At 35.0% G+C, this 27,913-nt stretch overlaps 4 protein-coding genes and 2 long non-coding RNA genes across 9 annotated transcripts; 3 read left to right on the top strand and 3 right to left on the bottom strand.

The window, feature by feature from the left end:
- Nucleotides 1-409: 409 nt before the first annotated feature.
- LOC106330503 (histone acetyltransferase of the MYST family 1) lies at nt 410-1,920 on the top strand. The gene is given in 7 exon segments (XM_013768959.1): nt 410-438; nt 547-577; nt 771-839; nt 995-1,123; nt 1,125-1,151; nt 1,322-1,357; nt 1,359-1,920. Coding segments are annotated over 7 exon segments (504 nt in total). The 3' UTR covers nt 1,542-1,920.
- A 2,047-nt stretch (nt 1,921-3,967) lies between these two features.
- On the top strand, nt 3,968-6,272 carry LOC106332271. Of its 2 annotated transcripts, none has more exons than XR_001268033.1 (4): nt 3,968-4,420; nt 4,521-4,919; nt 5,030-5,095; nt 5,211-6,272. It is a non-coding gene; the product is annotated as an uncharacterized LOC106332271 (long non-coding RNA). The 2 variants fall into 2 exon arrangements; XR_001268032.1 differs by having other exon boundaries at nt 5,036-5,095.
- Nucleotides 6,273-8,705: 2,433 nt separating this feature from the next.
- On the bottom strand, nt 8,706-10,913 carry LOC106332425. 2 transcript variants are annotated; one of them, XM_013770884.1, is made up of 3 exons: nt 10,578-10,913; nt 8,986-9,243; nt 8,706-8,877 (listed from the first exon to the last, which is right to left on the bottom strand). In XM_013770884.1, exons 1-3 carry the CDS (start codon nt 10,662-10,664, stop codon nt 8,806-8,808), a joined length of 417 nt encoding a protein of 138 aa, XP_013626338.1. In that variant the 5' UTR covers nt 10,665-10,913; the 3' UTR covers nt 8,706-8,805. The 2 variants fall into 2 exon arrangements, with proteins under 2 accessions (XP_013626338.1, XP_013626339.1); XM_013770885.1 differs by having other exon boundaries at nt 8,706-8,896.
- Nucleotides 10,914-10,942: 29 nt separating this feature from the next.
- LOC106332426 lies at nt 10,943-12,518 on the bottom strand. Of its 2 annotated transcripts, XR_001268086.1 has the most exons (5): nt 12,172-12,518; nt 11,978-12,051; nt 11,688-11,828; nt 11,310-11,550; nt 10,943-11,037 (listed from the first exon to the last, which is right to left on the bottom strand). It is a non-coding gene; the product is annotated as an uncharacterized LOC106332426 (long non-coding RNA). The 2 variants fall into 2 exon arrangements; XR_001268085.1 differs by lacking the exon at nt 10,943-11,037 and having other exon boundaries at nt 11,179-11,550; nt 12,172-12,513.
- A 4,314-nt stretch (nt 12,519-16,832) lies between these two features.
- Nucleotides 16,833-20,788, top strand: LOC106336033 (ATP-dependent zinc metalloprotease FtsH). Its single transcript, XM_013774746.1, has 16 exons — nt 16,833-17,212; nt 17,352-17,607; nt 17,680-18,055; nt 18,146-18,404; nt 18,491-18,622; nt 18,709-18,783; nt 18,863-18,988; nt 19,071-19,180; nt 19,261-19,339; nt 19,404-19,541; nt 19,623-19,734; nt 19,821-19,984; nt 20,066-20,171; nt 20,248-20,324; nt 20,414-20,557; nt 20,644-20,788. Exons 1-16 carry the CDS (start codon nt 16,949-16,951, stop codon nt 20,785-20,787), a joined length of 2,562 nt encoding a protein of 853 aa, XP_013630200.1. The 5' UTR covers nt 16,833-16,948; the 3' UTR covers nt 20,788.
- A 1,369-nt stretch (nt 20,789-22,157) lies between these two features.
- On the bottom strand, nt 22,158-23,541 carry LOC106330504. Its single transcript, XM_013768960.1, has 2 exons — nt 22,465-23,541; nt 22,158-22,189 (listed from the first exon to the last, which is right to left on the bottom strand). Exons 1-2 carry the CDS (start codon nt 22,976-22,978, stop codon nt 22,158-22,160), a joined length of 546 nt encoding a protein of 181 aa, XP_013624414.1. The 5' UTR covers nt 22,979-23,541.
- Nucleotides 23,542-27,913: the final 4,372 nt, after the last annotated feature.

The raw sequence follows: 27,913 nt of genomic DNA on the forward strand, positions 1-27,913 counted from the left end.
AATAATAGTTTCCTAAATATAATCAAATTAGAATATTAACTTTCTAAATTTACACTGAATATTAAATCAAACACCAACAACTATTTTTACTTTCCAAAATATATAATTGATATAAATGTTAATTTCTTCCTGACTTATTGCATTTTTGTTGGTTACGTAAAGAAAATCAAATTTGTAATTTTTATTTATTGATTAATAAATACGAAAAATTAAATAATTAAATTAAATATAGTTATATGATTTTTAATAAATATATGATTTTAAATTTATAACTATTACTAAAATAAAAAAAATTATGGGCCCTCTAAATCTTTGGACCCTGTTTGACCGCTCCACGTGCTAAAAGACGGCCCTGAGTCACATGTAGAGGTAAGGGGTTGTCTAGCTTTAGTGAGCTGTGTGACACGCTATGCATGTTCTGATATGTGCTTTTAGAGGGTCATCAGTCACGAAGAGCTGGATGCTGCGAGTTTGCGTGAACATGAGGAGTTCACAAAAGCGAAGAATATAACAACGGAGATATGGGTACTCTTCCGTTTCCACCAGAATACAAAGACTGTGTGAAGCTCTTTTTTCGGTGAGTCACCTTTTTTTAATTAAAAAAAACTGACACCTTTTTTAAAAAATAAGTTGTGTCCGCTGTTGTTGGAATTGTATTTCTGATATTGACATATTGTATCTTTTTGTTAATTTTGCATCCTTTGAGCTTTCACACGTATATATCTGTTTCTTACCAAATTTTTTTTTTTTTTTTTTGCGGCGGCATGCAGAGGAAATGTGATCTGAAGCATCCCCCTGGGGATGAAATCTATCAAAGCTCGATCTTGTCAGTGTTTGAGGTAAGCTCTTAAATATTCCTGCAAGGTGATGCTAATATGTTGGGTGTTATCACTTAAAATTTTATATCTGGAAGCCGATAATTTAGTCAAACATTTTAGTAATGGATTTTCATGACCTTGGAGTTTATTTCTAAAATGCTAATGACATCTAACAGATATATGGCAAGGTCTATGCGCAGAACCTCTGTTATCTGGCAAAGTTATTTCTTGACCAACAAACTCTTTACTACGACGTCGATTTGTTCATGTTCTATATTATGTGTGAATGTGATGATCGGGGGACGACGCCACATGGTTGGATACTTTTCAAAGGTACCACCATATAAATTTATATGGTTGTGGTTACACTTGGTTAGTGGCATGTAGGTTGATCCTAAAATTACCTCAAGCACAAACTCAACTATTTATGTTTGTGGTTACAGTTGGTTAGGAATACAGATATGCTTGACGTCAATTTTAATCATAATTTTATCTTGGTACAGGAAAAGAATTCAGAAGAAGCGTACAACTCGGCTTGTATCTATCCTTACCCTTCCTCCATATCAAAGGAAAGGCTATGGAAAATTCTTAATAGCCTTATATGAGTATTCTTTCCATCTAACTCTTGTTCTGCTCTCTCACATCTCTCCACAAGCTCACTCTTCTCTTTTTTTTTTTTTTACTAAGTTGATAACAACTTACCCATTTTGTTGTGTTATATAGCATACAAACTCTCAAAGAAAGAGGGAAAAGTCGGGACACCGGGGAGACCGCTATCTGATCTAGGCTTAGTGCGTTACATTACAGGACTCTGATTTTCTTAGACATCCTCATGAAAAAGCACAAGGGAAACATAATCAAAATGCAGGAGATGAGTGATATGTCAGCGTTGTTACAAATAAAAAGAGTGATATGGCAGCGATTAAAGCATTAAGCACACTTCAGAGCTTGGAACTGATACAGTATAGGAAAGGACAACATGTGAACTGTGCAGGCCGAGGTGGTCTTGATGTAGACGTTAGCAAAATGATGTTGACTCCTTTCAGAGAGCAGAATTAAGAGTAAGAGCCATACATTTCAAACTACAATGTGTTTTTTAGGTAACTTTTGTGTGTAAAAGTTTAACACGACTTTGTTCAATCAATCTTCTTGTAATTCTAGGAATATTTTTGCCTGAATGATATAAAGATTAGTAGGAACTCGGGTATTTCATTATTGTTTCTACTGTGATTGACAATAGTTTGGATAAAGGGTATTGAATCTTGAATGCCAAAAGCGTTGTTAATCTACCTATATAACGAAATTTTGGTATATACTAATGATAGACACTATGCTTGTTGGATTACTTATATAGTTGACATAGTCAAGAATGTGGTGATTTCCGTTGTATTTAGGGGGCCTTATTGAATTAGGGGTTTGAGAAGGTTTTCAAGATTTTAAGATTTAGAGGGTTTTGTTGAATTCTATGATTTTGATTGAGGGTTTTGTTGAATTCAAGGATTTTGATGGAGATTTAAAAGGAGATTTTGGTAGGATTTGGTAAGATATTTCTAAAATATTTTAATAATAGTTTCGGCCTCAAACTTCTATTCCTATTTGTATCTAAGGTCTATGGATATAGGTTGGTAGGAGAAAAAAAATATTTACGGTTGTTATTATTATTTTTTTTTGACGACAAACTCCATGTTTTATTAATTCAAAGCAAAGAGGTTAGCCCTTGAAGCTATTCAACTCGGAATTACAGTGTTTACATGGGAAAATAGAGACAATTGGGAACGAGCTCCTTTGGCGAGGATATCAGCCCTTACATTAAGCTTTCTTGCAATGAAAGAAATAGAAAAATCAGTAAACTTAGCACGTGTGTGATCGAAATCATTCCATTCTGAAGCCAAAGAGAGCCAATCTTCTTCTTCATTTATCAGCTTAACAAGCTGAAAACAGTCCGATTCAAAGGACATTGTTGAAAATCTCAACTGCAGAGCAGTTTTCATTGCACACAGCAAGATATTAAACTCGACATGCAATGGGGATAGAACCTGTTCTATCCCGAATGAACCATACGTAGTAAACCCTGGTTCTATATCAAAAACACAACCACCACCAACAAAATCTGAATTTTTCACCCAAGCATCCACTTGGCATCTTGGAAATTGTGAATTATTCTCATCGTCACTGTGTTCCTGTATGGTAGCTTCTTGGGGTTGGGTATGTTCTGAGATGTGTTGAGCAACCCTCCATTCTTCTTCTTCCTGAGTTGCGTGTTGAACGGTCTCCGGGGGTAGAATAACTTTGCCATTAAAAACTTTCTCGTTTCTAGCTTTCCAAATGAACCACAAAGTCCATGGGAATCGCTTCATTTTATTCTCTGGCGCTCCTCTTTTCTTTGCTCGGAGGAGGAGATAGTCGAAGTTCTCGTATAGAGATTCACTCGGGAAAACACCCGGAGACGTCCGATAGAGCCCAGGTCTGTAAGGCTGGCGGGCATAAGAAAAGGAGATGGTTGACGGTTTCATCTCGTTCTCCACATCTGGGGCATGTGCGATCTATCCCGCAATGTTTATCCGCAAGCCGGCTACAGGTGGCAATGCATTAGGAGACTGCTTGCCAGAGAAAGAGCTTGATCTTCCGTGTCGTTTTCAACGTCCATATCAACATTTTTAACGGGTTAACGCTCGGCTCCGATACAAGATTGTCTTCTCGTTTCTCCTCTTTTAACTGGGATGCTAACTTATAACCGGACTTGATTGTATAGAGCCCTGATTTCGTATAAATCCAACAATAGACATCTTCTTTATCATTATGACTAGGTCTTATGCTCCGTATTAACGGGATATCTTCTGGATCAAACAGTGAATGTAGCTCATCAGTTTTCCAATGTTTAGTATTCTGGTCTATAAGCTGATTAACAAAAAGATTTTGGTCCCGATATATACCAACATCATTGGGTGCTCGTGCCGGGTACGGTTGTTATATATTGCTCTGATTTTGTGACTAAAGTATTGACATATATATATATATATAGGTTGCCGGATGAATAGATCTGTTCTTTTATTTATTTTTTGTCAAGAAATACTTTATAGAACTTAAACGGGCCCGGGCCCAAAGGTTAGCCCAAAAAAGGGTTCATTACAGGAAATTGAAGACGAGGAGTAAGTTTGGCCAGAGCGTCTGCTTCACGATTCTCAGATGGTGGGATGAAAACAAAAGAACAGAGATGAGAGATGATTGATGTCAGCCACAACACCGATGATCTCTTTAGTCATAGCTCTGTTGGTAATGGCTCGGATGAGCATTTGGGAATGGGAGCAAACCCTAAGATGTGAAATCTTAAGCGATGCTGCCATGTGAAGACTGGACCGGACTGCCAAGGCTTCTGCCATAAGGGGGGATCCGATGAATCTTATGAAGAGGGAGCCTTGCCAGACCTGCTGTATTTAAATCTGCGTCCCAGGAAGCATCTGTGTTACAGTATATAGATTCCGTGCTTCTCTTCGTTGGGATCAAAGTCGATTTACGAGTGGCTTGGACGGCAAATACCTTTCCCCGCTGCTTCCTCGGGGGAGATTCCTTCCTCGAGGTCCATATCACCCAAAGGATCCAAGGTACTGAGATCCCTGTTGGAGGGAGGCAGATGGTTCTTTTAAATGCTATAACTCCTTGTTCAAAACTCTGAAAACCAGCTGTGTGAACTGGTGATTGCAGGGGAATGAGCTTCCAAACTTTGATTGCAAAGGAGCAGGTGAAGAAGAGGTGTAGTGCAGTTTCCTGCACTTTGCTTCTATTGTCTCCTGTGGGAAGAGCATCACTGAGAATGGACCAGAGGAACACTTGCATCTTTGGGGACGACTTGATAGACCATACGTCCTTCCACCAACTTATTTCAACTTATCTGGGTGAGAGATAGCTGAGGCCGAGTGATAACCTGATCTAGTGGTGTAAATACCAGATTGTAAAGGTTGCCAGATATAAACATCTTCCATTCCAGTTTCACTCGGCTGGAGTTGTTGTATCTGGTGTGCGAGATCAGGTCTATCCTTTTCTTATTCCACTGGAGATCAGAAACTCGTAGGTCGCTAGCATCTTCTGTGATTGGGCCATATGGTATGGTTTGATGTTGCTTGATAGAGATATCCAGGAGTCCTTCCAGACTCTTGTACTTTGTCCATTTATATTGCTAATCTATGTTTCCATATAACATGACACAAATAAAGATGCAGATTTCAAGCTCAACTGGAATGAGTAGCTATCACAAGCATGTTTGGACTTTGGTTTTGTTGGTAATGTTGGCCACTTCTGGTTTCTTTCCTGCTTCTTTCATAATTAGTTAGCTATAAATGCTCATGTTTGCATCTCAGCTAATCCAGCAAAACTGTTATACTTGCGGTATCGCAGGTACGGAGGCCTTGATAAATTTATAAAACTGAAGCTTCGATATGTTCCAAAGTCAACACGTTTTGTGGCACAGTGGCAGCCAAAGTGGCAATGGATGGTCTTATATTTGGCCCCATAGATCTACTTATATTCTTCACATAATGGGATAAGCTACGGGCAAGAACACATCTCAAGTTAAAGAAGGACTCAAGACAGATTTTCTACCAGCTATAGCTCTTGAAGGCGGAGCATGGCCGCTTCTTCAGATCGCAAACTTCTGATACGTTCCTGTTCAATAGCAACTACTTTACGTCAACATCTTTTGCCTGATATATTGTTTTAGGAGATGTTGAAGACCGAAAGAGAAGTAAGGTTTGTTAGCTGAAGAGGTATGTTTCCATGTACCATCTGAAGCTACTGCATACAACACTGATGCAAATGTCTCAACCCTCCAAATAACTCATTCTGCCAACGGAAACTGATCCTGTCCCTCCTATAAGCTCACCAGCAGATAATTCCACATCTATTAGCGCTTCTCCATCTGATATAGTATGTGTTCCGGAAACTACACAATTTAACACGGATTCTGGTTTCATTGGGAACATCACTACATCAACTTCTGTTTCACCTACTTCTTCTGCTCCTTTAGTCTTCGCTGCTGCAGGTACACTATCACTATCTACCCCTGTGGTGGATTTGAAATGTAAATCCAGTGTACATGGCCTCCAAGATAGTTGCTTACAGTTAAGTGATGCAAAAGGATCAAACAGATTCGCTAATCTAGCCATGTTAGAAGAAGATATACAGCTGGATGTTGTGACCTCCCCCTCTCAGTCTATGTCCCCATCAGTCGAAACCAACGCTCAATTTTTTTATAACTCTTCCCTGCCTTCAACGCCATCTTCATTTTCAGAACTTTTTGTGGACGATGTTGTGGCTACAAGCTCCGATAGTTTTGTTATGGCGCAAAGATCTCGTGGAGATCGTAGTAAATATGAAATAATCTTTTTTTTTTCTTAAATTCCATCCCTTTAGATGGTATTTTGTTCTATTGGATCTGAAGGGTGAATGATAGTTTTTAGAGACCCTAGTTTTTAATAATCCAAAATAACTTTTGATGAATCTCATTGATGAAATCCATATTTTCCGATAAGAGGTGATTTAATAGGGTTTTTATAAATGATACATCCAATAAGGTAGGATTTGTAAATTTTTTTATAATTACCTAATCCAATAAGGGAGAATTTGGCAAAAACTTAAAATTTTACGAAATCCCTAATCCAATTATATTTTTGATTTTTGTTTGCTTTCTACGATTCTCAAGATTGTAGTATCATTGCTATATCTTATCAAGTTGTTAATCGGTATAAATGATTCACAAGTTTACGAATTTCTATCACAAGTTCACATCCCAAGATCATTATCATATGTGATTTTTTAAAATATATTATGGAAAGTTTTGGTAATTTCATCTGCCTTTTTTATTCAATCATCAGGAATGAGAATACACTATGGTAATTTGATTCAGTAAAAGAAAATTCTTAAAGCACAGAAAAATTAATTACTTACTGAAAATAATTTGGGTTTCTCTAGAATCTCTTGTAGTAGGTAACCTTTGGTTCAAGAATTTAGAGGTTTTCCTCTAATGCTAATATAGGCTCAAAGTTTCGTATATGGTTTGATCCTTTGCGTTGTAAGTAATACATTTTGGTAAAGATTCTACCTTTTTTGGGAACGGATATTATCTTAAATTTTAAACCATAAAAGAGGGTAAGTGGCAAAGTGAAAGAATCAAGAGAAGAATATGGGGAAACAAACATATAAGCATACAAGAATACACTTTGCTTGAGATGTTTAAAACGTGCAATGGCTGCAATACTTGACGAGATGTATCTATGTAATTAAAGGGAAATTACAAAAATAAAAATAAAAATATCCTATCGTAGAACGCTTATATATAACTCATGTGTGTAGTCACGAATAAAAACTTAAACTCTAAATATAGTATAGCCATGGAACATCCTCCACCTTCTCCACTCATTTGCCCTATCATACGACTTCAATACAGTTCTTTCTTTACAGATAAAAGAGTTAATGGAAGGTATTTTTGCATGATTGACCATTCTTATTCCTTGAACGACGTCTCTTCACATGATGACCACCGCCTTGACCCCTGCCATGTCCACCGCCTTGACCCCTTATATTGGTGCAACAACAAAAAATCAAGAGATGAGCCTTCTTGGTGTGGTGTGGTGTTTGTGAATGTAAGGAATCCAGTACAACCTATTACCTTTGCATTAACTGCAACGTATCCTACCACAAAGAATGCATCGAGTCTTCGCCCTCTAATCAAATCTCCCCATCACCCTAAACACAGTCTCCAACTTATCATGCCTAGTGAGCCAACTATGTCCCCTAGAAAGATTGATTTGATATGTGATGTTTGTGGGTTAGTTGATAGCAAAACTCTCATCTACGTTTGCCTGGAATGTGGTTTTGTTGTCCACACAAAATGTATCTACTTACCGTTTGTCATAAAAATATCCCGTCATGACCACCATCTCTCTTTTATGTATTCTCCTTCTATAATATTGTCTTGTGGAGTTCGTCATCAAAAGGTTGACGAAAATTATAGAAAATATTATTGCACGAAAGATTGCACTTACATAGTGCATTCCAACTGTGCAACTTGGAAAGATGTGTGGGATGGAAAAGAGCTCAAGCAAGAACCAGAAGAAGAATATGAAAATTTAAATTCTTTTGAAGTGATAGGTGATGGAATTATACAACATTTACGCTATTCACATTGCATGAGGTTTGAAAAGAATACCAGCAATATATTAATGTATGATGAAAAAGACAAATTTTAGGCATGTGTACTTCCTGTTTATGATGGCGAGATTTACAAATGTATAGAGTCCACGTGTGATTTTGTACTCCATGAAGCATGTGCAAATCTTCCTCGGACAAAACATCATATGGCACATCCCTATCCGTTTATTCTACAAGTGAGTGACACTGAAGTTTTCTCTTGCGGATATTGTAATCGTTTTTCGTGTGGTTTCAGATATGTGTGTTCCGAAGGGGGTGAGTCTATAAATTTAGACGTGCGATGTGCTGCAATATCTGAGCCATTCGACCATCAACTTCACCCACATCCTTTGTTCCTAAGCAATGAACTTGGAATATATAGACCATGTTCAATGTGCGAGAAAAGCAGTTTTCGAACTTTGATCAACTGTATCGAATGTGACTTCTCATTGTGCTTCTATTGTGCTACACTCCCATATAAAGTGAGATATGAGCATGATGAACATTTGCTTATCTTTTCTTATGAAGAGAATGCAAGTCTCAATTGTTGTGAGGTTTGTGAGGAAACTTTAGATTCATACAAATGGTTTATACATGTAAAGAATGTGGAGTCGCATTCCATATAAAATGTTTGTAAGAACCTTATTTTACTACAATAGGGACAACTGATATTTGTAAAAATAATAAGAACATTAATTAAAAATATAATAACGAAACAAACGAATAAAGAAAAACTTGCAAAGTCGAGATGATTAATCTCTTATCTTAAATCTTTAAACGCCCCGTAGTGTGACGGTTTGTTGGTTTAACACCCCAAACCAAAGCTGAAAGGAGGAGTCCAAAGTTGAGTATCTTTTTCACTCGATTTCCTCAGATTCTGTAGCTCAAGAGTTCATCTTTATAAATTGTCATGATCCAGAACCAAATCAAAGCCACTTCATTTCTTCATTTTAAATCCAGAACCCAATAAAGTTAGAATCATTACCTTCCTTGGATCCTGATGTTGTTGATGTTGGGTTTGTATGTTTCTGGAGCTGAAGATGGTAAAAGCAAATATGAAGATCAAGTAGATAGATATAGCTTTCATGGAGACGAATCTAGCTGAAGAAGAAGAAGAGCGTGATGAGCTTCTTCTGTGTTTCACCATTTCCTCGAGGGGGACAAAGAAGCAATCAAAATCTACAACGCTCTCTTTCCTCATACGAACATTAAGCTTCTTGAGCAGTCTAAACCGGTTCGGTGTCTGTAATTACCCGAAAATTTGAATTTAGCGTCCGGTTATGCTTGGTTAGTACTACCAGTACATTGTTTCTTTAACAACGGTGCTATTTCTTAGAACTGTAAAACACATCGTTTCGAGCCACCGGTTTGCTGTACCGGTCAAGATTGAAACTAAAAAAATGTTTTAACAACTCTTCAAATAGGTTGTATAACTTTAAACTTTAGAAATATCTTTTAAATGCTTTCAAATTCCATTTGATGGATTTTATTGATGAAATACTCAATTTCCAATAAACTAGAATTTTATTTAAAAAGTTACTAACAATTAATCCAATAAGCTTAGATTTCAATTACCAAATCCAATAAAAGATAATTGAAAAAAAATCCTCTCAAATCCCTAATCCAATAAACCCCCATTTAGTTTTTGGCTAACAACTTAAAATAATGTATAATGTCTTAAAAAGAACTCTAAAAATTCAAATTCATAGCACAAAGTTATAAGAACTTATAAAATATAAAATTTTGACTGTAATTTATCGAAGACATTAAAGTGACAGACGGCTAAAAAATATTAAGTATAAAACAAGAGAAATACAAAAGATGCACAGTCTGATTTAGGCAACAAATGAGTCACAAGAAATTATCAACTAGGAGTAGATAGAATGATATTTCAAACTAATTAGTTGTTCCAAAAAGAAAGATTAAGCATATTAAAGCAATTTCAGTTTATGAGTTTGATATTTAGTGTGTGTTATGTTTTTATATATTACTAGGGCCGGGATATATTTTATTTGTAATTTAGGTTATTATTTTTTGTACAAATTTTTGGTTTGTGTTTTTGGTTTTTTGCAAGAGATGTATATGATAATGATTTTTTTCTTTTAAAAAGTTTTAGGTGAGCAGAGATTATATGTGATAAAATATATTTTGCTTGTCTCGCTAGTTGGAGTGATCAGGATCCTTTATAGTTTCTTAAGATTTGGACCCTTGTCTCCATAGTTGGAGTAATCAGCTTATGATGTTGGTTAATCTGATTTTGGTAAAGTGCATACATGTGTAGGATCATCCTTGTTGGGGTTTTATGCTCGTTATGGTTGAATAATCATCTAACATTTTATCGAATTAGTGGCGTGTGTCAACTATAATCTCGAAAGTTATTTGAATGAGTTTATTTTTTTATGGTAAATATCCACATGTTTATTTTGTATTTATCTTTATTTCTTTTCCTGATACAGGTACGACCAATGATTTGATTTTTTTATGGTAAGTATTTATGATTTGCAGTATTCAAAATTTGAAATTTATTAATGGCTAAGACAATATCATGGAAACGAATAGAATGAAAGGTGCAAATACCAGAGGTGAGATCGTGGGTGGGTTATGTAGCTTGGAGAAGTAGAGAGACCTAGGGTAAATTGAGGAGGAGAGTTGGGCCAGATGCATGATAGATTCCTACTTCACGCTAATTTTTTGTTCTCCTCTTCAAGCACTTCACAACACTCGTGGTGAAACTCATGCTGGGTTTATATTGTAACATACCACAGGAAAAATTGGATCTTTGTATAGAAGAAGTAAATAACACAGACTTCTCAAGTCTGATAGTTAGCCATGTACATGATTTTTATCCTTTTTGGTCTCTCCTTCATCTGACAAATCTCATGCTAGCTCTGCATCAGACTTGCTGAGTTGTTGTTCCATCTGATCAAACAGAGATGCCATGTATCATCAAACATGAAAAGAAATGGCAATTCTTATTTTAGATCATATGAATGAATTATCAGTAGACTTGATGAGCATTGTCTACAGTACTTGAAAGCTGAGAAAAAATATGAAAAATAGTCAAACCCTTTATACAAAAGCATCGAATCATTTTTCAATCTTTTTACTCTCTCTGAATCTCCAACAATAATTAGAATACTATTACAAATTTCAACACCTGAAATTACTTCAAATCAAATGTTCAAAAAAATGTATCTGGGACATGTAGCCACGAGATAGATAGATATAGTATAAGTAGAATAAGCACACAGTTGTTTTTACTAAAGCAAGACGGGAAAAAAACAGAAGGCTTCGAGAGACAGATGATACCTTTCAACCTCTTCCTTTGGCATATCAGTAATAAGCAGTCCATCATCACCATGACGCAGATGAAATAATATTCCAAAAAATATGTAAAAGACCAAGTAATATAAAACAAATATTGTAAGAAGCTTTAAACCAAAAAAAAAAATTGTAAAAAGCAGAGAAACACAACCTTGGAAGATTTGAAGTTGGCATGATGGATTTCATCAGAAGAGGAAGGACCAAGAGCAACCTACATCACTTTGTTCTGGCCAAGGAAGAAACAGAACCAATAAGAACCAAAATACAAATCAAAGACTGAATGTGACATATATTAAACTCAATTACATTCAAGCATTAATACCCATCAATTCATAATCACAGAAGAAAAAAAAAGAAATTGACCTTTCATTGTGTCTAAACTATTGTCTGAACTCCTTAATTTGATATTTCTCATGTTTTCAATAGAACTATATTTCACGACAGTCTCTCTGAAACCCTACCATTGACGGCGTCTACAAAAGAACACAAAGCTCGTATAATCGCCTGAAACACGTGTAAAGAAGAAAACCTCATCAACAAAAAGTATTGAAACTATCTCGCAAAGAGTGAAATAAATGTTTGGATTGAAAAAGCTGGAAATTTTGAGATCATGTGCAGGATTATGTTTTACAACTACAATGATCATGACTCACGAGTTTAAAGAATGGACAACATTAGCGTCTAGGCGGAGCATGTACTCCTCACCACGTTTCTTGCTTCCCAAAACCTGACCCGCACCGATACCATTGAAGAACAACATACATCCGAGTAGGATAGATGAGGTAGCCATTATACCCGGAAAAAGAATTCTTTTTTGATATTAGGAATTGGGAGGATGAAGCCTTACCTTTACATAGGTGGAGAATCACCGCATGGAAGAAGGATAAGATTCATTGAATGATAGATCCTGGCTGTAGTGGGTCAGAAATGGTTAATGACGTTGAATCAATGCAACTTGTAACGGTTCGGTGGTGAAGAATCGATACCCAAACGACACGATCAGACATCGACGCATAGATTACTCACGAAGTCTCCTCTAACACGACCTCTCAGTACCTCCATTGTTAGAACCGTAATCAGATTTATGAGGAGTCAATGAACCCTAAACTCTGGAAGAAGGCGACGTCTAAAACTGGCCACACTTTTGTTTCTTTCTAAGCCCATAACACATTAAACAAAGCCCGCACATAATATTATCGTATAAGTCTAGCAGATAACCAAGAGATCCAATATACCTGACTTAATGAAACAATCCGTTTATAAGAGGATGGGACACGTGTTGAACTTATAAGAACCAACTTTCCGAATCTTAGGTGGCAATCATCTGAGAGAAGCAAACACTACTTTATATAATTAAATTAGGATATGAAGTCTAATATCCATGTCTACCACTAGTTATATAAAAATAAAATAAAGAAAAGTGGTCTAGTAGAGGCTTGAGCCCTCTTTTAAAATCACATTTTGATTTGACTTTCCAAGATCATTTCATAAGAGTTATTCTTGGGTTCACCCCCTAGAGTGAATCTAAAGGTTCACCAGCCAATATGATTTCATTATTTCAAATTTGATATCTTTTTAAAAAAAAACAAAATATTATCAATTTATATTATGTTTTTAAAATAAAAAAGTAAAATAAAAATTATCTTTTTTTAATTAAAAGGTAAAAAGAAATAAATAAAAAATAGTAGTAATTACAAAAAAAAAATATTTTTAACGTCGTCAGCAAAACATTAAACTCTAAATCATAATCCCTAAACCCTAAATCCTAAACCCTAAACCCTAAACCCTTGAGTGTTTTAGTGTTTAGTGATTTTGATTTAGAGTTTAAGATTTATCCTAGAGTTTAAAATTTATCCTAGAGTTTAGGGTTTACCCAAGGGTTTAGGGTTTAGGATTTAGGGTTTAGGGATTATGATTTAGAGTTTAATGTTTTGCTGACGACGTTAAAAATATTTTTTTTTTGTAATTACTACTATTTTTTATTTATTTCTTTTTACCTTTTAATTAAAAAAAGATAATATAATTTGACAATATTTTGTTTCTTTTTTTAAAAGATATCAAATATTAAATAACACAATGCTATTGGTTGGTGAACCTAGAGGTTCACCCTAGGGGGTGAACCCAAGAATAAGTCATTTTATAATATGTTTGATTTGTAGATTTTGGAAATTTTTTTCAAAATTGTATAAATATATTTACCTAAGAAAGAAACATATGTAATGTTGAAGAATTTGTGATAAAATAGTAGTACACAAATGAAACTAATACTACAAGCATAGTTAAAAAAAAAACTTAATAACCAAAATACTATAATTTGCAATTTGTCACTGGTTTGTGTAAGTTTAGTGCAGCTTGGTTGCAAAGTTGCTAAGTTCATATGCCATGTTGATGAGTCGAACAACAATGGACTTTATTAAACTCATATATACTAAATCAATGTCAATTTTTTTTTTTAAATAAGCCACTTGATCCATTGTCACTTCATTAAAACTCAGATCTTTCGACGAAACAAAAACATGAAATGCTCTTCATCAAATATATCTGAGAAAGCAGTGAAGCATACTGAAAATTAGCAATAAAACAAAAACTAAAAACAACTACTAAACTAAGAGCCAAAAAGTGTGTGATGTCGTTAGGTTGATAATAGTCTATGTTCTGTAATTGAATTTACTGTCTCTATTTGTATGTGCTCACTGTTTTATTTTGTGTGGTGGATTTTTAGAAATTGCTCATTTAATTGATGTTATTTCATTATGTTACGAACGTAGGTGAAGACTATTATTTCTCTCTTGTGTTTTTATGTCTGATTTCGGTGATTCGTTAGGTTGAACGTTCTTTGTTATCATATCTTGTCTGGAGAAACTGATGTTTTGAAGTAAATTAGACGTGAGTGGATGTTTTGAAGTAAACTGATGTTCTTATGTTTGATCTCGGTGGTTCATTAGGTTGAACAGTTCTATTTTTTCTGTCTGTGTTATTGTTTTATGACTAACTTGATTTGTATTTTGTCTTGCAGATACATTTACTGTTCAGGAAATGGTGAGGAACATGGTATGAGATATGCTTGAAGTCATATCCCCTACCATTGGAGAAGGTTGGAGACAAATCCCCTTACAGTATGACTACTTCTGTATCATCCATAAAGACAGGAAGTGTGTCTTGATCCATAGTGGGTGGCTCGGGAGAGAGGCATATGCTATTTGTCAGTCTTTTCAGGAGCAGAGAAACGCATGGGATCCTTCTAATGATCGGCAGCCACCATCTTGGTCAGGAGATTTCTTGCCTCTGCGACGGTGATGATGTGGACGGTAGATGCGAGATATGAAACTGTTAGAAATGTAAGGAGAAAAAGCTCTGAATTAGTGTAAGTGGCCATTGCTTTTTTTTTTTCTAAAAATAAGCGATGATAAATTGATAATTTGTGATTCGGCCAGATTATATAGTGTAAATGTAATGAGGGAGGTGAGAGGTTTTCGTTTGTTTAACTTTAGTCAATTACCTATAAGTTATTAACAATTATGCAATAAATTAATGATTTAGATAGTTTTGTATATTAAAAAGGATCAAGTGTACCTTGTTGGATTAGAGGTTTTATAAGATTGGATAGATTTTGGAAAAAGATGCACAATCTGATCTAGACAACAAGTGAGTTACAAGAAATTATCAACTATGACTAGTTAGAATGATATTTCAAACCAAGTAGTGGTTTAAAAAAAATAAGCATTTTTTGAGCAATTTCAATTTATGAGTTTGATATTTTCGTGTGTGTTATGTTTTTATGTATTATTATTGGGATATGAAGTATAATATCCACTTCTAATGTACAATTGTGATTTACCAATTATGACTATCAAAGTAATAAATAAAAAATTTATAATTTTTTTGATACATTTGTATGGGTGATCGGAATGTACAATTATGATTTACCAATTATGACTATATTTGGGAACTGCTTGAATCTCGGACGGAGGTTATCACGAGCAGATTCCTCATGCATGGTGAGGGTCTTTGTATTATTTTTTCTCTTCTTTTATTGCTTTATGTATAATTTGATTTGTATATGTCTTTGCAGATACTTTGGTGCACCCATTGGTGGTAGGATATATGGTTGAAGTCATATATCCTACCATTCCGAATGGTTGGAGAGAACTCCCAATGGGGTTTGGGAACATACGTGTGATCCAGAGCCTGAGTAAGAGTAGGTGTGTCTTGGTCCACAGCGGGTGGATCAAGAAAGAGTCGCATACTCTGTTTCAGTCTTCCCAGGATAACAGGACGTCTTGGGATCCTGAACCTGAAGGTGGCGTCTTCCAAGTGGAAAAGGAATATGGTGTGGGAACAAGTCTCTTGAGGCGCTCCGGTAACCAGGAGCTGATCCTCCAGCATGTGTCTTCCGGCAGTATGATGTTATTCTCCAAAGTGGATCTTGAAAATCCCTACAATCTGCGCACCGAAGGGTTTACCATAGTCCCATGAAAGGACAAGTCACTTCTCACAACCATCTTGGTCTCTCATCTTCCCTCACTGGATCCTGACCGCTGCTTCAAATTTCATTTGATAGATCTTATTGATGAAATCTCCAATTTCTAATAAGATGTAATTTTATAGAACTTTTACAAATAATTAATTCAGTAAGCTGAGATTTACTCTAATGTTTGATGTTCTTGCTGAAGGTTTCGGCTTCAAGTCTCAACATCTAACTACTGGGATTTCACTGTTGTTTAGAAATCATATTAGCTAAGCTTTATTCATCTCTTTAAGGAATGTTCAAACCTTTTTGTTTGTGGCTGTCTTTTTTTATCTTTTGGGGTTTCCACAGTATTAAGAAAGTTGTTACGGAAATGAGAAATACTTCCTCCGTCTTTCAATCTACAAGGGTCGTATGTATACATACAGTTCATACGGTTTAGTAAAAGGAAGCTAAACCGATGACTAATCAATGAATAAGCAAAAGGAAACTTAAGCAAAGTGTAATCTAATTTAACAGGGTACTCTAATACACAGACCCTTGCTTTGATTAGATATCTTAGATACATAGGTTTTGATTTTTCAAAGCTAATTGTATCTCTTGTATCATTATTTTGGTAATGAAATTCACATACTTATAAAAAAAAAAAAAAAAAAGACATGTACAACAGTTTCTTTACTCCGAACATCAAGCTTCTTGCTCGGTTAAAACCGGTTCGGTATCTCTATTACCGGAAATTCGAATTTAATAGCGTCTGGTTATGCTTGGTTACTACCGGTATATTGTTTTTTATCGGTGCTATTTCTTTTTTTTTTTGAACATCTATCGGTTTCTTAGAACTGTAAAACGCCTCGTTTCGAGCCGCCGGTTCGGTTTCAAATTGAATGTATTTCCAGAATAGTGTACCAGTTATGATAGTACCGGAGAATCTCATTAAAACGCACCGGTTGGTTATCAAATTACCGTATTGTCAGAAATTTGGTTGTGTACCGGTGATAATCGTACCGGTAATCTCTTAAAACGCAGCGGTTCGATCTTCTCTTCCAATCTTCGCGAAGAACCCAACCCAGCTTCGAAATTCACCTCTAGAATCTTTTTTTATTGCTATCATCTTCAAAGCTCGGAGCTTCTTCTTTCCTCCTCTGATGATTGAACAATGGCGTTCTATCTATCGAGTTCGTTAACGCCAACCCACTTCTCGAAGCCCTTAAACCCTTCTAAGACCCTCCTCCTCCCCATTCAATCTCCGAGCTCTCTGTCTAGCTTCCTCCGCCGGAGAAAACCAACTGAAGCTAAGCTAACTCCCAAATTCAATCTCTTTTCTTCACGAAGAAATGGGTTGATTACTTGCTGTAAACCATCGAGCTTTGAGTCTACTGAGTCACAGGAAGAAGATGCTGAGTCGAATCGTCTCTTTGAGGTTTATCTCTCTCTCTTTGAGTTAAAGTTTAGATTTTTATTTTCTCGAATTGAGTTTTGAAGAGCAATTAGGAACTTGAATCGTTAAGAGGGTTTGTTGCAATGTCAAAGCTTTTGATTTCGTGTTTTGGATTTGGCAGAGATTAAGGGAAGCTGAGAGAGAACGAATCAGCAACAAGGAAGAGCTAGAGAGAAAGGCTAATTTACAATTAGAAAGGCAGCTTGTCATGGCTTCGGATTGGAGTAGGACATTGTTAACGATGCGTGGGAAGTTAAAGGGAACAGAATGGGATCCTGAGACCTCTCACCGGATCAACTTCAGCGACTTCATGAAGCTCTTAGATTCCAACAGTGTTCAGTACATGGAGTATTCAAATTACGGACAGGCAATATCAGGTTTCAAAGTTCACTGAGTATTGTCCACATTTCCTTAAAATCTTTTACTTATTGTTGATGTTGTTGTTGCAGTGATATTGCCTTATTATAAAGATGGGAAGCCTCTAGGAGAAGAGGAAGACTCCAAAAAGGAGATAATCTTCCGCCGTCACATTGTGGATCGAATGCCAATTGATGGTTGGAATGATGTTTGGACCAAGCTGCATCAGCAAATAGTTAATGTAGAGGTTTTCAATGTAGATGTGGTTCCAGCTGAAGTCTACACTACGGTTGCCACTTTTGTGGTTTGGTCTATGAGACTTGCTCTGTTTGTTTCGCTTTACGTTTGGATCGACAGTATAACGAGGCCAATCTATGCCAAGTTGATCCCTTGTGATCTCGGAACCCCTACCAAGAAGATTAGAACACCCCTCAAGCGCCAAGCTCTTGGATCCCTAGGCAAGAGTCGGTATGTCACATTAGATTTTGACTTAAATGACACAAAACATATCCTTGTCTAATATTATAATTGTTTTTTTTTCCTCTCTCTCTCCCTCAGGGCAAAGTTTATATCAGCAGAGGAGAGAACTGGTGTAACGTTTGATGATTTTGCTGGTCAGGAGTATATAAAGAGGGAGTTACAAGAGATTGTGAGGATTCTAAAGAATGACGAGGAGTTTCAGAACAAAGGCATTTATTGTCCAAAAGGTGTTCTTCTTCATGGACCTCCCGGGACAGGGAAAACTCTGTTGGCTAAAGCTATTGCTGGGGAAGCTGGTTTACCTTTCTTTGCGGCAAATGGAACCGACTTTGTTGAAGTAAAGGATTTTGATTGTGCTAACGACATAAAACAATATTTGAAATATCTCAGGTTTTTAAAGGAGTTTTCTGGTTTTCTTGTCAGATGTTTGTAGGAGTGGCTGCATCTCGTGTAAAAGATCTTTTTGGTAGCTCTAGATCCTTTGCACCATCTATAATCTTTATTGATGAGATTGATGCAATTGGGAGTAAGCGAGGTGGACCAGATATTGGCGGGGTAAGAGTTCTCCTCTTTGCTCCGGAAGTTAAATATTAGTTTTAAGAGAATAAACTTTTTTTTTAAACGTTTTCCTAATGGAACAGGGAGGAGCAGAGAGAGAACAAGGTTTGCTTCAGATATTAACTGAGATGGATGGATTTAAAGTTTCTACATCACAAGTAATGTTTTCTGTTTGCTATTCAAGTTTCTTTTTCAGCAAAACATTTTCTAGCTATTAATCATATAGACTTTTTGCAGGTATTAGTCATAGGTGCAACAAATAGATTAGATATTCTTGATCCTGCTCTCTTGAGAAAAGGGCGTTTCGACAAAATCATAAGAGTTGGTTTACCTTCAAAAGACGGTAGATTGGCTATATTAAAGGTACTTGATTTTTACTTTCTTGAATCAAAAGAGTTTTGGTTTGGCTTTGTGCTTCAGCTAAAGGTTCTGTTTGTATGAAAAGGTTCATGCTAGAAATAAATTCTTCCGATCCGAAGATGAGAAGGAGTTGCTACTGCAAGAAGTAGCTGAGAACACAGAAGATTTTACTGGAGCTGAACTGCAAAACGTTTTGTAATAAATAAAACCTTCAGCTTCAACTACGTGTTTGAAAAATCGAAAACACTGATGGTTGTTTGGTTGGTTGTTGACAGAAATGAAGCTGGAATCTTGACTGCAAGAAAAGACTTAGACTACATTGGAAGAGAAGAGCTCCTAGAGGCGCTTAAGAGGGTAAACCACTGCTTAGCTTCCAGTTTATTCTGTTTTAGCAAAGTCTGATTACACCTCATTGCAGCAAAAAGGAACATTTGAGACGGGACAAGAAGACAGCACGGAAGTTCCAGAAGAGTTGAAGTTGAGATTGGCATACAGAGAAGCGTCTGTTGCTGTTCTTGCTTGTTATCTTCCAGATCAGTACCGTCCAATCAGTGAGGTAAATTGAAATTCTTCATGTGCTCCATTGGATTATAACATGATTTTAAGACCAAATTGTACCATGTGCTTCTCTCTGCAGACTGACATAAACTCGATCAGAAGCCAACCAAACATGCGTTACACAGAAACTTCAGGGAGAGTGTTCGCGAGAAAGTCAGATTATGTGAACTCAATAATCCGTGCATGTGCTCGTAAGTTACAAAGCCAGAAAAGCCTGTTATAGATGTGATCAGAAACATCTCTGTTGCTTGACTTGATTCCTTTGAATTGTTTATAGCCAGAGTAGTTGAAGAAGAGATGTTTGGAATAGAAAACTTGTCTTGGATCTCTGCTAAGTCTACTTTGGAAGCATCACAGCGAGCGGAGTTTCTGATTCTTCAGACGGGAATGACTGCTTTTGGAAAAGCTTATTACCGAAACCAAAGAGACCTTGTTCCAAATGTAAGTTTTTCTATTTTCCATTTACTCTCCTTGCTTCTTTTTGTTTGTTAAGAGCTCTTGTGATTCTCCTACTGCGTGTAGCTTATTCCTAAACTTGAAGCATTACGCGATGAATATATGCGGTTTGCTGTTGAGAAATGCTCATCAATCTTACAAGAATATCAATCAGCTCTTGAAGAAATCACAGGTTTAGTTTAGAATATCAAGTCCTCTCTGTTTCATCATACACTCAACAGTCTTAAAGAGTGTGATGCTATTTTCAGATGTGCTGCTTGAGAATGGAGAAATCAAAGCCGATGAAATTTGGAACATTTACAACACAGCTCCAAGGATTCCTCAAGTTAGTTATCTCTCTCCAACTCTCTATCTTCTCTGTGTGTTTATTGGTTGTTTCAGTTTTCCAAGTCTCTTTCTGATTAATGAAAACAGAAACCTGTGAGACCTGTGGATGAATATGGAGCTTTGGTCTATGCGGGAAGATGGGGAATTCACGGTGTATCCCTTCCAGGGAGAGTAACATTCTCTCCAGGAAACGTTGGTTTTGCAACATTTGGTGCTCCTCGTCCCATGGAGGTACATATCAACACATAGATCAAAAATAACATTAGCAACTACTATTTTCTTTCCCTTTATATATATCCTCTTTTTGTTTTATGCAGACGCAAATCATCAGTGATGACACATGGAAACTAGTAGATGATATTTGGGATAAAAAGGTTAAAGAGATCAAAACAGAAGCTGTCATTCAAGTTGAAGAAGAAAAGAAGAAACCTCAGATCTTGATGGCAACCCATTTCTTTTAAATAATAAAAATCATTTGGTGGTTTTTTCTTTATCTTATTATGTATTCTACAAGAGAATAAGATTTCTTTTAAAAAGATGTTAGTAAAGACCACAACATAACATGTTGTATCTTTCTAGACTATTAGATGTGATCAGTTTTTATTTTAAAAAAACTTAAATTCTTTAATTTTTTTACTAGTTTTGTATTCATTTAATTGATGCAATCTTGCGTGGCTGTAGGGCATGGATAAAATGAAAAGGTCGATGCAATCTTATGCCACTTTGAAAAAATATCAAGTTGCTTTTATTCTTTCTTTTCAAATATACTTTCGATTTGTTTTCATGGCCAAGATGGATTTCATTATCTATATTAAAGATCATGGAGATGTTGAAAGACATTGTCAATTTGAACACCTAACCAATGGCGACAATAAAGTCGCAAGTCGATATCAAAACATCATAATCTTCTTCGTTAGTAAGTAGTTACATGTAAACATATAAATGGTAGAGATATAGTTTTGTTACTTGATTGAAGTTGGGTCCACAAATGAACAAGTTGCTTAGATTTCAAGTTATCCATTATGAAAGGTATAACTCACTCATAAAATTAAATAAAAATAAAAAATAATATATGTAATATGTTCACCATTTTCAAACTTTACTTTTGCATATCATATATAATTTGGTATGAAAGGAGTCCTTTTTAATTTTGAATATATTGATTTTGAATTTACAGTATGTAATAAAACGAAAAATGTAAGATAAGGTTTTAGAAGGCATTTTTTGCAATTGATATCTACCAAGTAGTTCATCCTATTAGGTATTCAAAATTCAACAGAATTCTAACTAATTTTAACATCTAATTCAGGCCTCATTTTGAGAAATAGTCATCAATGTCAAGGTATAGTTAGTGATTTCATCATCTAACTAACTAATGCTCAGTGTATTTTCAACCCGACATATTTTGAGAAATAGTTATCAATGTCAAGAAAAAATATGTAAATATAAATTTGAAAAAAACATATGGCAAAAAAAACCTGGAGCAAATTTTATACATGTAGACTGAGCAACTACCGACTGAAGAACATGATCATCTAGTGACACCACTACTAGTGTTATTGAAGTTGTTAGTAGTTGGTACTTAGTATCATTCATTATATAATTATGGCTATAATTGTTATTATCATCATTGCATTATTTGAAATATAAATTGATTGAGTGGTTATGATTGTTTTCTATTCGTGGCAGTTTTGTATGTATGTATCTTTTATATACTAAAGTACAAGTAACTTGCTTACTAAAATAATGACACATGGCTATTGTTTTACAAAAAAAAAAAGAATTAGAAAAAAGCTAAAAAACCATCACGTAATTTTCAAAATTTGCAACTTCAAATATAACTAAACGCAATGTAACATAGGTCTATTCACATGAAACAAAACAAACAACATCAGTCAAATCATAGCCAGAGGAAACGATTCAAGGCGAGATAAAAAGTTAAAGGCCTAAAAGCCCATGAGTGTAGAGAAATGACCAAAGAAACTAATCCTATTTATGTGGTCGTTGTTCAATGGAGAGATCTACATTCAGACACTAACTTCCAAATGTTCTAAACTAGTCAAGCTCACAATCAGAAGGAGGACACTGACGCTTCAATTGCTATCATAAGAAAGATAGAAACAAAAAAGGATTAATACCAGATTTGGGAGTGATCCAAGCGCATCTTCTACGACCATCAGAGAAGCAATCACCTGTCTCCTCCGTCATATTCCTTCTCAGTGTGCTTGAAGAGTTCGACCCGGTACGCCGCAAACCCCTCTTCCCGCTAGAAGTAGACGCCATACTCAACGGCGACGACTCGCACGAAGACGACGCCTCCGACGAGTACGATGCGTTCATTGAGACACCGTTCCTCCTCAGAATCGAAGGGCTCAGAGGAGACGAACTCTTCTTCGCCGGAGACGCCGTAAAGGTTAGGTCTTTCGATTTACTAGCGGTCTTCTTCACCGGCTTTGACAACGGTTTCTGCTGCAGCTTGTTACCGGCGGGAACGAGAACTGAACGGAACTCTCGGTCGGAGGCCGACATTGTCCTAAAAGTCTCCGACTTTTCGATCGCGACTAAGAAGAATTGCAATTTCCCAAAAGCCCTTAAACCCAATTCCAAGAGATTGTAATTGTACGCACCGATTCCGAGAAACCCTAGCTGCATTTACAACACATTGTTTTAAGAAAATGTTGTAGAGAAATAATCAAGTTGCTCACTCACTGGAGAAGATCACGGGAGTGAGTAAGGTTTACTTATAACAGAAAGTGAAAAAGGTAAAATCTTTGGAACAGTGAGCAAAAAATGGCTTTTTTGACTTCGGAGGAACCCTAAAAAGGAGATGACTTTTCCGATCCAGAACGTCAAGAATCGATTTTGATTGAAGGAAGAGAAGTTGTCGTTAGCCAGTCATAGTTTTACACGTCATGGTTTGGTTCCTCCGCTCCTTTTCTTGTTAGGAGTTGGACCCGACCCGGATTGAGCGGGTCTTTCATTTTGACCCGGTAACACCCCAAGGTTATGTTTGAGATCTGATCTATACACCTTAATGAAGGTAATTTATTGCTTAATACAGTACTTACTAGATCAGAAGGAATGTTTTTGTCTTTGTAGTGTGTATTAATTGATTCGTAGACAAAAGTTTAGTTAGTCCACAGACAAAATTCTTTTTGTATACGGTCCAAAAGAATACTCACATAATCGTCGGGAGCCAGTTGAGGTTTTGTTTATTACATATTTAATCTTCTTGTTTTATTTATCACAGTATTTCCCCTATAGTTTTGGTTTATTACAAACATTATTTATCGTTTAGTTCTTTCTTTTTTTGAACATCTTATATTTTATTAGATAGTAAACGGATGATACATTTTCCTAAGACTAAATAAAAGAAATCTTTGAATAAAAGTTTAACAACTCAGTTGGACTACAAACTAAAAAAATACAAATGTATAATTGTTACCTCAAAAATGGAAAAACTGGCGAGTACTCCTAATAAAGGTAACAAAAGTTATGTCATAGCACAGTTTCATAATCAGAATTAGGTCAACATCGTCAACGAAGCCCAGTATCAAATGGGTTGGATGAAGCCCATCATCCAATAGATTTGAATTATCTTTTATTTACCGAAGCACAATTCACTTGCTCACTAAAATAATGACACATGGCTATTGTTTTACAAAAAAAAAAAATTAGAAAAAGCTAAAAAACCATCACATAATTTTCAAAATTTGCAACTTCAAATATAACTAAACTCCTATATTTTTTTCAAAGGATCTCATCCCACGTTCAAAATTAGTTTTCACCACTTCAAACAATTTTTTTCCTACATAACTTTTGATCTAGGAATCTGTTTCACGTCATATATAACTTCTCAAATCATGATATGACTTCAACCTGTTTCATCTTCTACTATATAATTTTCAATAACTGTTTTTTTTATCTCTTCTTCTCCATCGTTTCATATTCAATTTTCCCAGCTTTTCAGTATATAAACAAAAATCAGTACAAGTCTGTGACTACTCTATTCATATTCTTTTTCTATTCTGGTTCAAATTAATATCATTTGATTCGTTTAACATGATTCTGATAGAAGATGTAACTTGAGTATTCTGTTTTTTCAGAGCTTAATTCTTCAAAAAGGACAGGGAAACCAGAGCAATGTTTACAAACGAGATAAAAATATGTACATTCTCTCTATATAAAGAATTGGCTATTTAAAATTAGTTTTTATGGCTTATCTTTAGAAAGGTATATTCTTCAATCAAAAAGTTCTAAATAGAAAAGGAGTGAATACGTGATTAGTGGACCATTAACACAAGTATTATGCAAAATATGAAGAGCCAATAAAAACAAAAAGAAAAAGATAAAAAGATGTGCCTACAAGGGAGTGAATTCTTCTAACACAACACTAGACTAGAGAATCCACATCATTTTACTGGATCAGATTATAACAACAGTATATCAGGAAGGAAATTTTTTTGAGGATCTCATCAGTTACCTCATTGGATCTTCGACCAATATTATTGTATATATTAGAGTTTCATAAGATATGCATATTAATTTTTGTGCCCGTAAGTAGTACGGGACAGAACACTAGTATAATCATAAAACTAAAACAATATTAGCTTTACATATTGTCAACTATGTAAGAAAATCCATTCTACTCAAGAGAATTATCGGAATGCTAAGTTATGTTATAGACTTATAGCCATAGATGATACAGGAAAATTACAAACCCATATAGTCTCCTCTACGATCTAATTTCGTACATATGTTACGATTAATGATAGTATTACATGTTTTTGAAAGTCTATCCATTAATCAAGTTAATGTTATCCAATTATGATTATGAACAAGTTTCAGTACTGCGATATTTGTTTTCTTTTTAACAATTAGGAATATTTGTTGGTTTCTGAAATGTGACCAATTACAATAATTCATCGTAGTTCTGTCTTCATCGATCATTGCCGATCACCTGCTCTAACTAAATAATAAGTAATGTCTAAAACGCTGCATGCCGTGTACAACAACATAATCTACCTTACGTATATTATTCAATGAGTTAGGTCAAAAAGTTTTATGTAACTGATAGTGAAAGATCATGTTGAAGACATTATATCCAATCGTTTCTTTATGAAGAATACAAATACAAAACGAAAGTAATGTCTGACAAGTTATGATTCTAGTGGTTAAGGTATATATGGAGAAATCATAAAGAAGTAGTGTCATGCAAAACCGAGAGACAATGGTAAAATGATAAATATATTGACTGCTACGAGTATATGTGGGAAAAGTAAATCAGTATGTGAGAAAAGTAAATCAGTATATGTATTGTGGTAAATAAAGAAGTACACTCGCGTGTTATAACTATCATAGTTGTGAAATAAGAATGTGCATTTCAGAAACATTATATGGAAAAAAAAAATCAGAAACTTATGGATTATGTGATGGAGACATTGTCGTAACGTAGTCGAGACGTAAATAACCTAATTTGATTTATTTTCCCACAATTTGCTTACACGTAAGCTAAGTTCAAAAAAAAAAAAAAAAAAAAATTGCTTACACGTAGTCATGCAACTTTAATTTGTTTTTGATTCAGCCAATCTTCTAATTATTATAAATATATATGTCCCCAAATGCCAAAAACCTATCTATCAATTATTAAATAAACTGATCTTGCTTTTGATATGTGATTGAATTCCTTAATCAGATCAGACTTTATTGTAGCAAATTAGCAAGTAATGTTAAAGTAGTAATGATATCAGTAAGTATTGTATGCTGCTTACTTACTTTATTAACATAAAGTTTCATCTAAAATGAGAAGCATGAACCAATAATTTAGCGATTAATAGCAATCTGATGGAAAAAGAGGTCTTCGGTGTTGTCTCCGACATCAAGAGTCTCTCAGATTTGTTCAACTCTATCTCCTTTTCTTTTTTCTCTCAATCGAAAAACGTTGAAGCCGATCGTTTGGCAAAGTCGGTATTTTCTTGCTCCTAGTATGAATGAATTATGTTGATAAAAAAAAACAATAATTTAGCTTCAGGTACTTATTAGCAATCATTATTTGTGAATTTAATTCATTTAGCAAATAGAATGCGGGCACTTTTCTTACTTGTGAGTGAAGCATGTGTCCTATGTAAAGTTAACACGTTAATCTAATGAGTTATTCTTCGTCTTTACGTTCTATTTCAGTATAGTAATCACTTGTATGTCTTCTATAACGAAATTGCAATGCAACAACACAAAATTTATAGCTTACAATTTATTTAGTTTGAATCAGTTCTCTGACCAATGGGTTTGAAGATATATATAACAACCCATTATTATTATCTTTTTCTCAATCAATCAATATAACTATATATATACATGAACACGATTTCTTTTTCTATTTTTCATTTTGGGTGATATATGGTCCAGACACATGCACTGGATGTTGGTGTAGAACCCGATATATGGCTTAGTTTATGTATATATTTTTATAAAAGTATTACATATATTTTAAAAACTTTTCCTTGATATAAATATATATATTTATATATCCATTCTTGTTGGAAACTATAACGAAAATACTCTCAAACCAAAAATCAAACTAATCTCTAGAGTTTACAGTCTATCTAAATATGAATATTGCTGATGGCACAAAGCAAAACGCGTTTAATGAAACTCGGTCTATATCAGATATCCAATTGATGATATCATCACTCATCCATAAAACTCAAATATAATATACTTGATGTTAAATGTAAATACATGTTCTTTCTGAGTACACAATGTCTGTCACACAAATAAAAACGACTGTAAACCATAAAGATTCACGGACTGGAAATAAAGAAGGCAAGCAACTTGCACTTTGAAGCTCGACAAAATTTACCATTTGATTTGATAATACCACACCGTCACGGGTCACTACCAAACACCCTCGCTTATTGGGATCTATATGATTCTTTTATTGTTTTTCCTTTTCTCGTTTAAAAAAAAAAAATCCCACCGAAAATACCATTAGTTAAGTTTTTATAAAGAAAAGAATCTGCTTACTTGAATTTTTTATCATCTACGTAGTTGATTAATGGTAGATGTTTGAGCATTTCAATCTAATTTTTCTAAATGTGTGCGCACAATTTCCTATTGAAGAGTCAGACCTGACTATCAGTATAACTTAAGTATTGTCACAAAATCATATTTGAGCTAGAGAAGTAATACAAAGTACTTGGAAATAAATATGTATTAATATAAACCAGCCAGCCAAGCCAATTCACGGGTTTAAACAAATTTATACGTTGAGACAAAAGAGGAAAAAATACAACCTTGTACGTTGAATATTATATGTGCTTATGTCTGTATAAAGCTAAAGGTTAAAAGTATAAACCCACTCGTATGTGTTGGATTTCCCTCCTTAAGCCCAAAACTTATCAAATCATAATCAAGCCTTAATCCAAGAATCAAGAAAAACAAAGAGAGAAAATATTTGTAAGAGAGAGTTTCCAAAAACAAAATCTTTGTAGTAAACCCTTTCCTAAATATTAAGAGTCTTCTTCTTAAATTTTCTAGTTGTCTAATACCATCTTCATCTCATCGATATTGGATAATTTTCCCAACAGC

Source organism: Brassica oleracea, chromosome C3 (assembly GCF_000695525.1).
Source record: "Brassica oleracea var. oleracea cultivar TO1000 chromosome C3, BOL, whole genome shotgun sequence".
NCBI lineage: Eukaryota > Viridiplantae > Streptophyta > Magnoliopsida > Brassicales > Brassicaceae > Brassica > Brassica oleracea.

Excerpts from the sequence above, each read along its gene's own strand:
- LOC106332425 (XM_013770884.1), bottom strand. The coding sequence starts at position 10,664 with ATGCATCTGGCCCAACTCTCCTCCTCAATTTACCCTAGGTCTCTCTAC. Across the intron at positions 9,244-10,577 it reads CACCCACGATCTCACCTCTG|ACACCGAACCGGTTTAGACT; the intron begins GTATTTGCACCT and ends GGGTAATTACAG. Across the intron at positions 8,878-8,985 it reads AACATCAGGATCCAAGGAAG|AATCTGAGGAAATCGAGTGA; the intron begins GTAATGATTCTA and ends CTTGAGCTACAG.
- LOC106336033 (XM_013774746.1), top strand. The coding sequence starts at position 16,949 with ATGGCGTTCTATCTATCGAGTTCGTTAACGCCAACCCACTTCTCGAAG. Across the intron at positions 17,213-17,351 it reads AGTCGAATCGTCTCTTTGAG|AGATTAAGGGAAGCTGAGAG; the intron begins GTTTATCTCTCT and ends TGGATTTGGCAG. Across the intron at positions 20,172-20,247 it reads AGCTCTTGAAGAAATCACAG|ATGTGCTGCTTGAGAATGGA; the intron begins GTTTAGTTTAGA and ends TGCTATTTTCAG.
- LOC106330504 (XM_013768960.1), bottom strand. The coding sequence starts at position 22,978 with ATGCAGCTAGGGTTTCTCGGAATCGGTGCGTACAATTACAATCTCTTG. Across the intron at positions 22,190-22,464 it reads TTGGATCACTCCCAAATCTG|ACCTATGTTACATTGCGTTT; the intron begins GTATTAATCCTT and ends TCATGTGAATAG.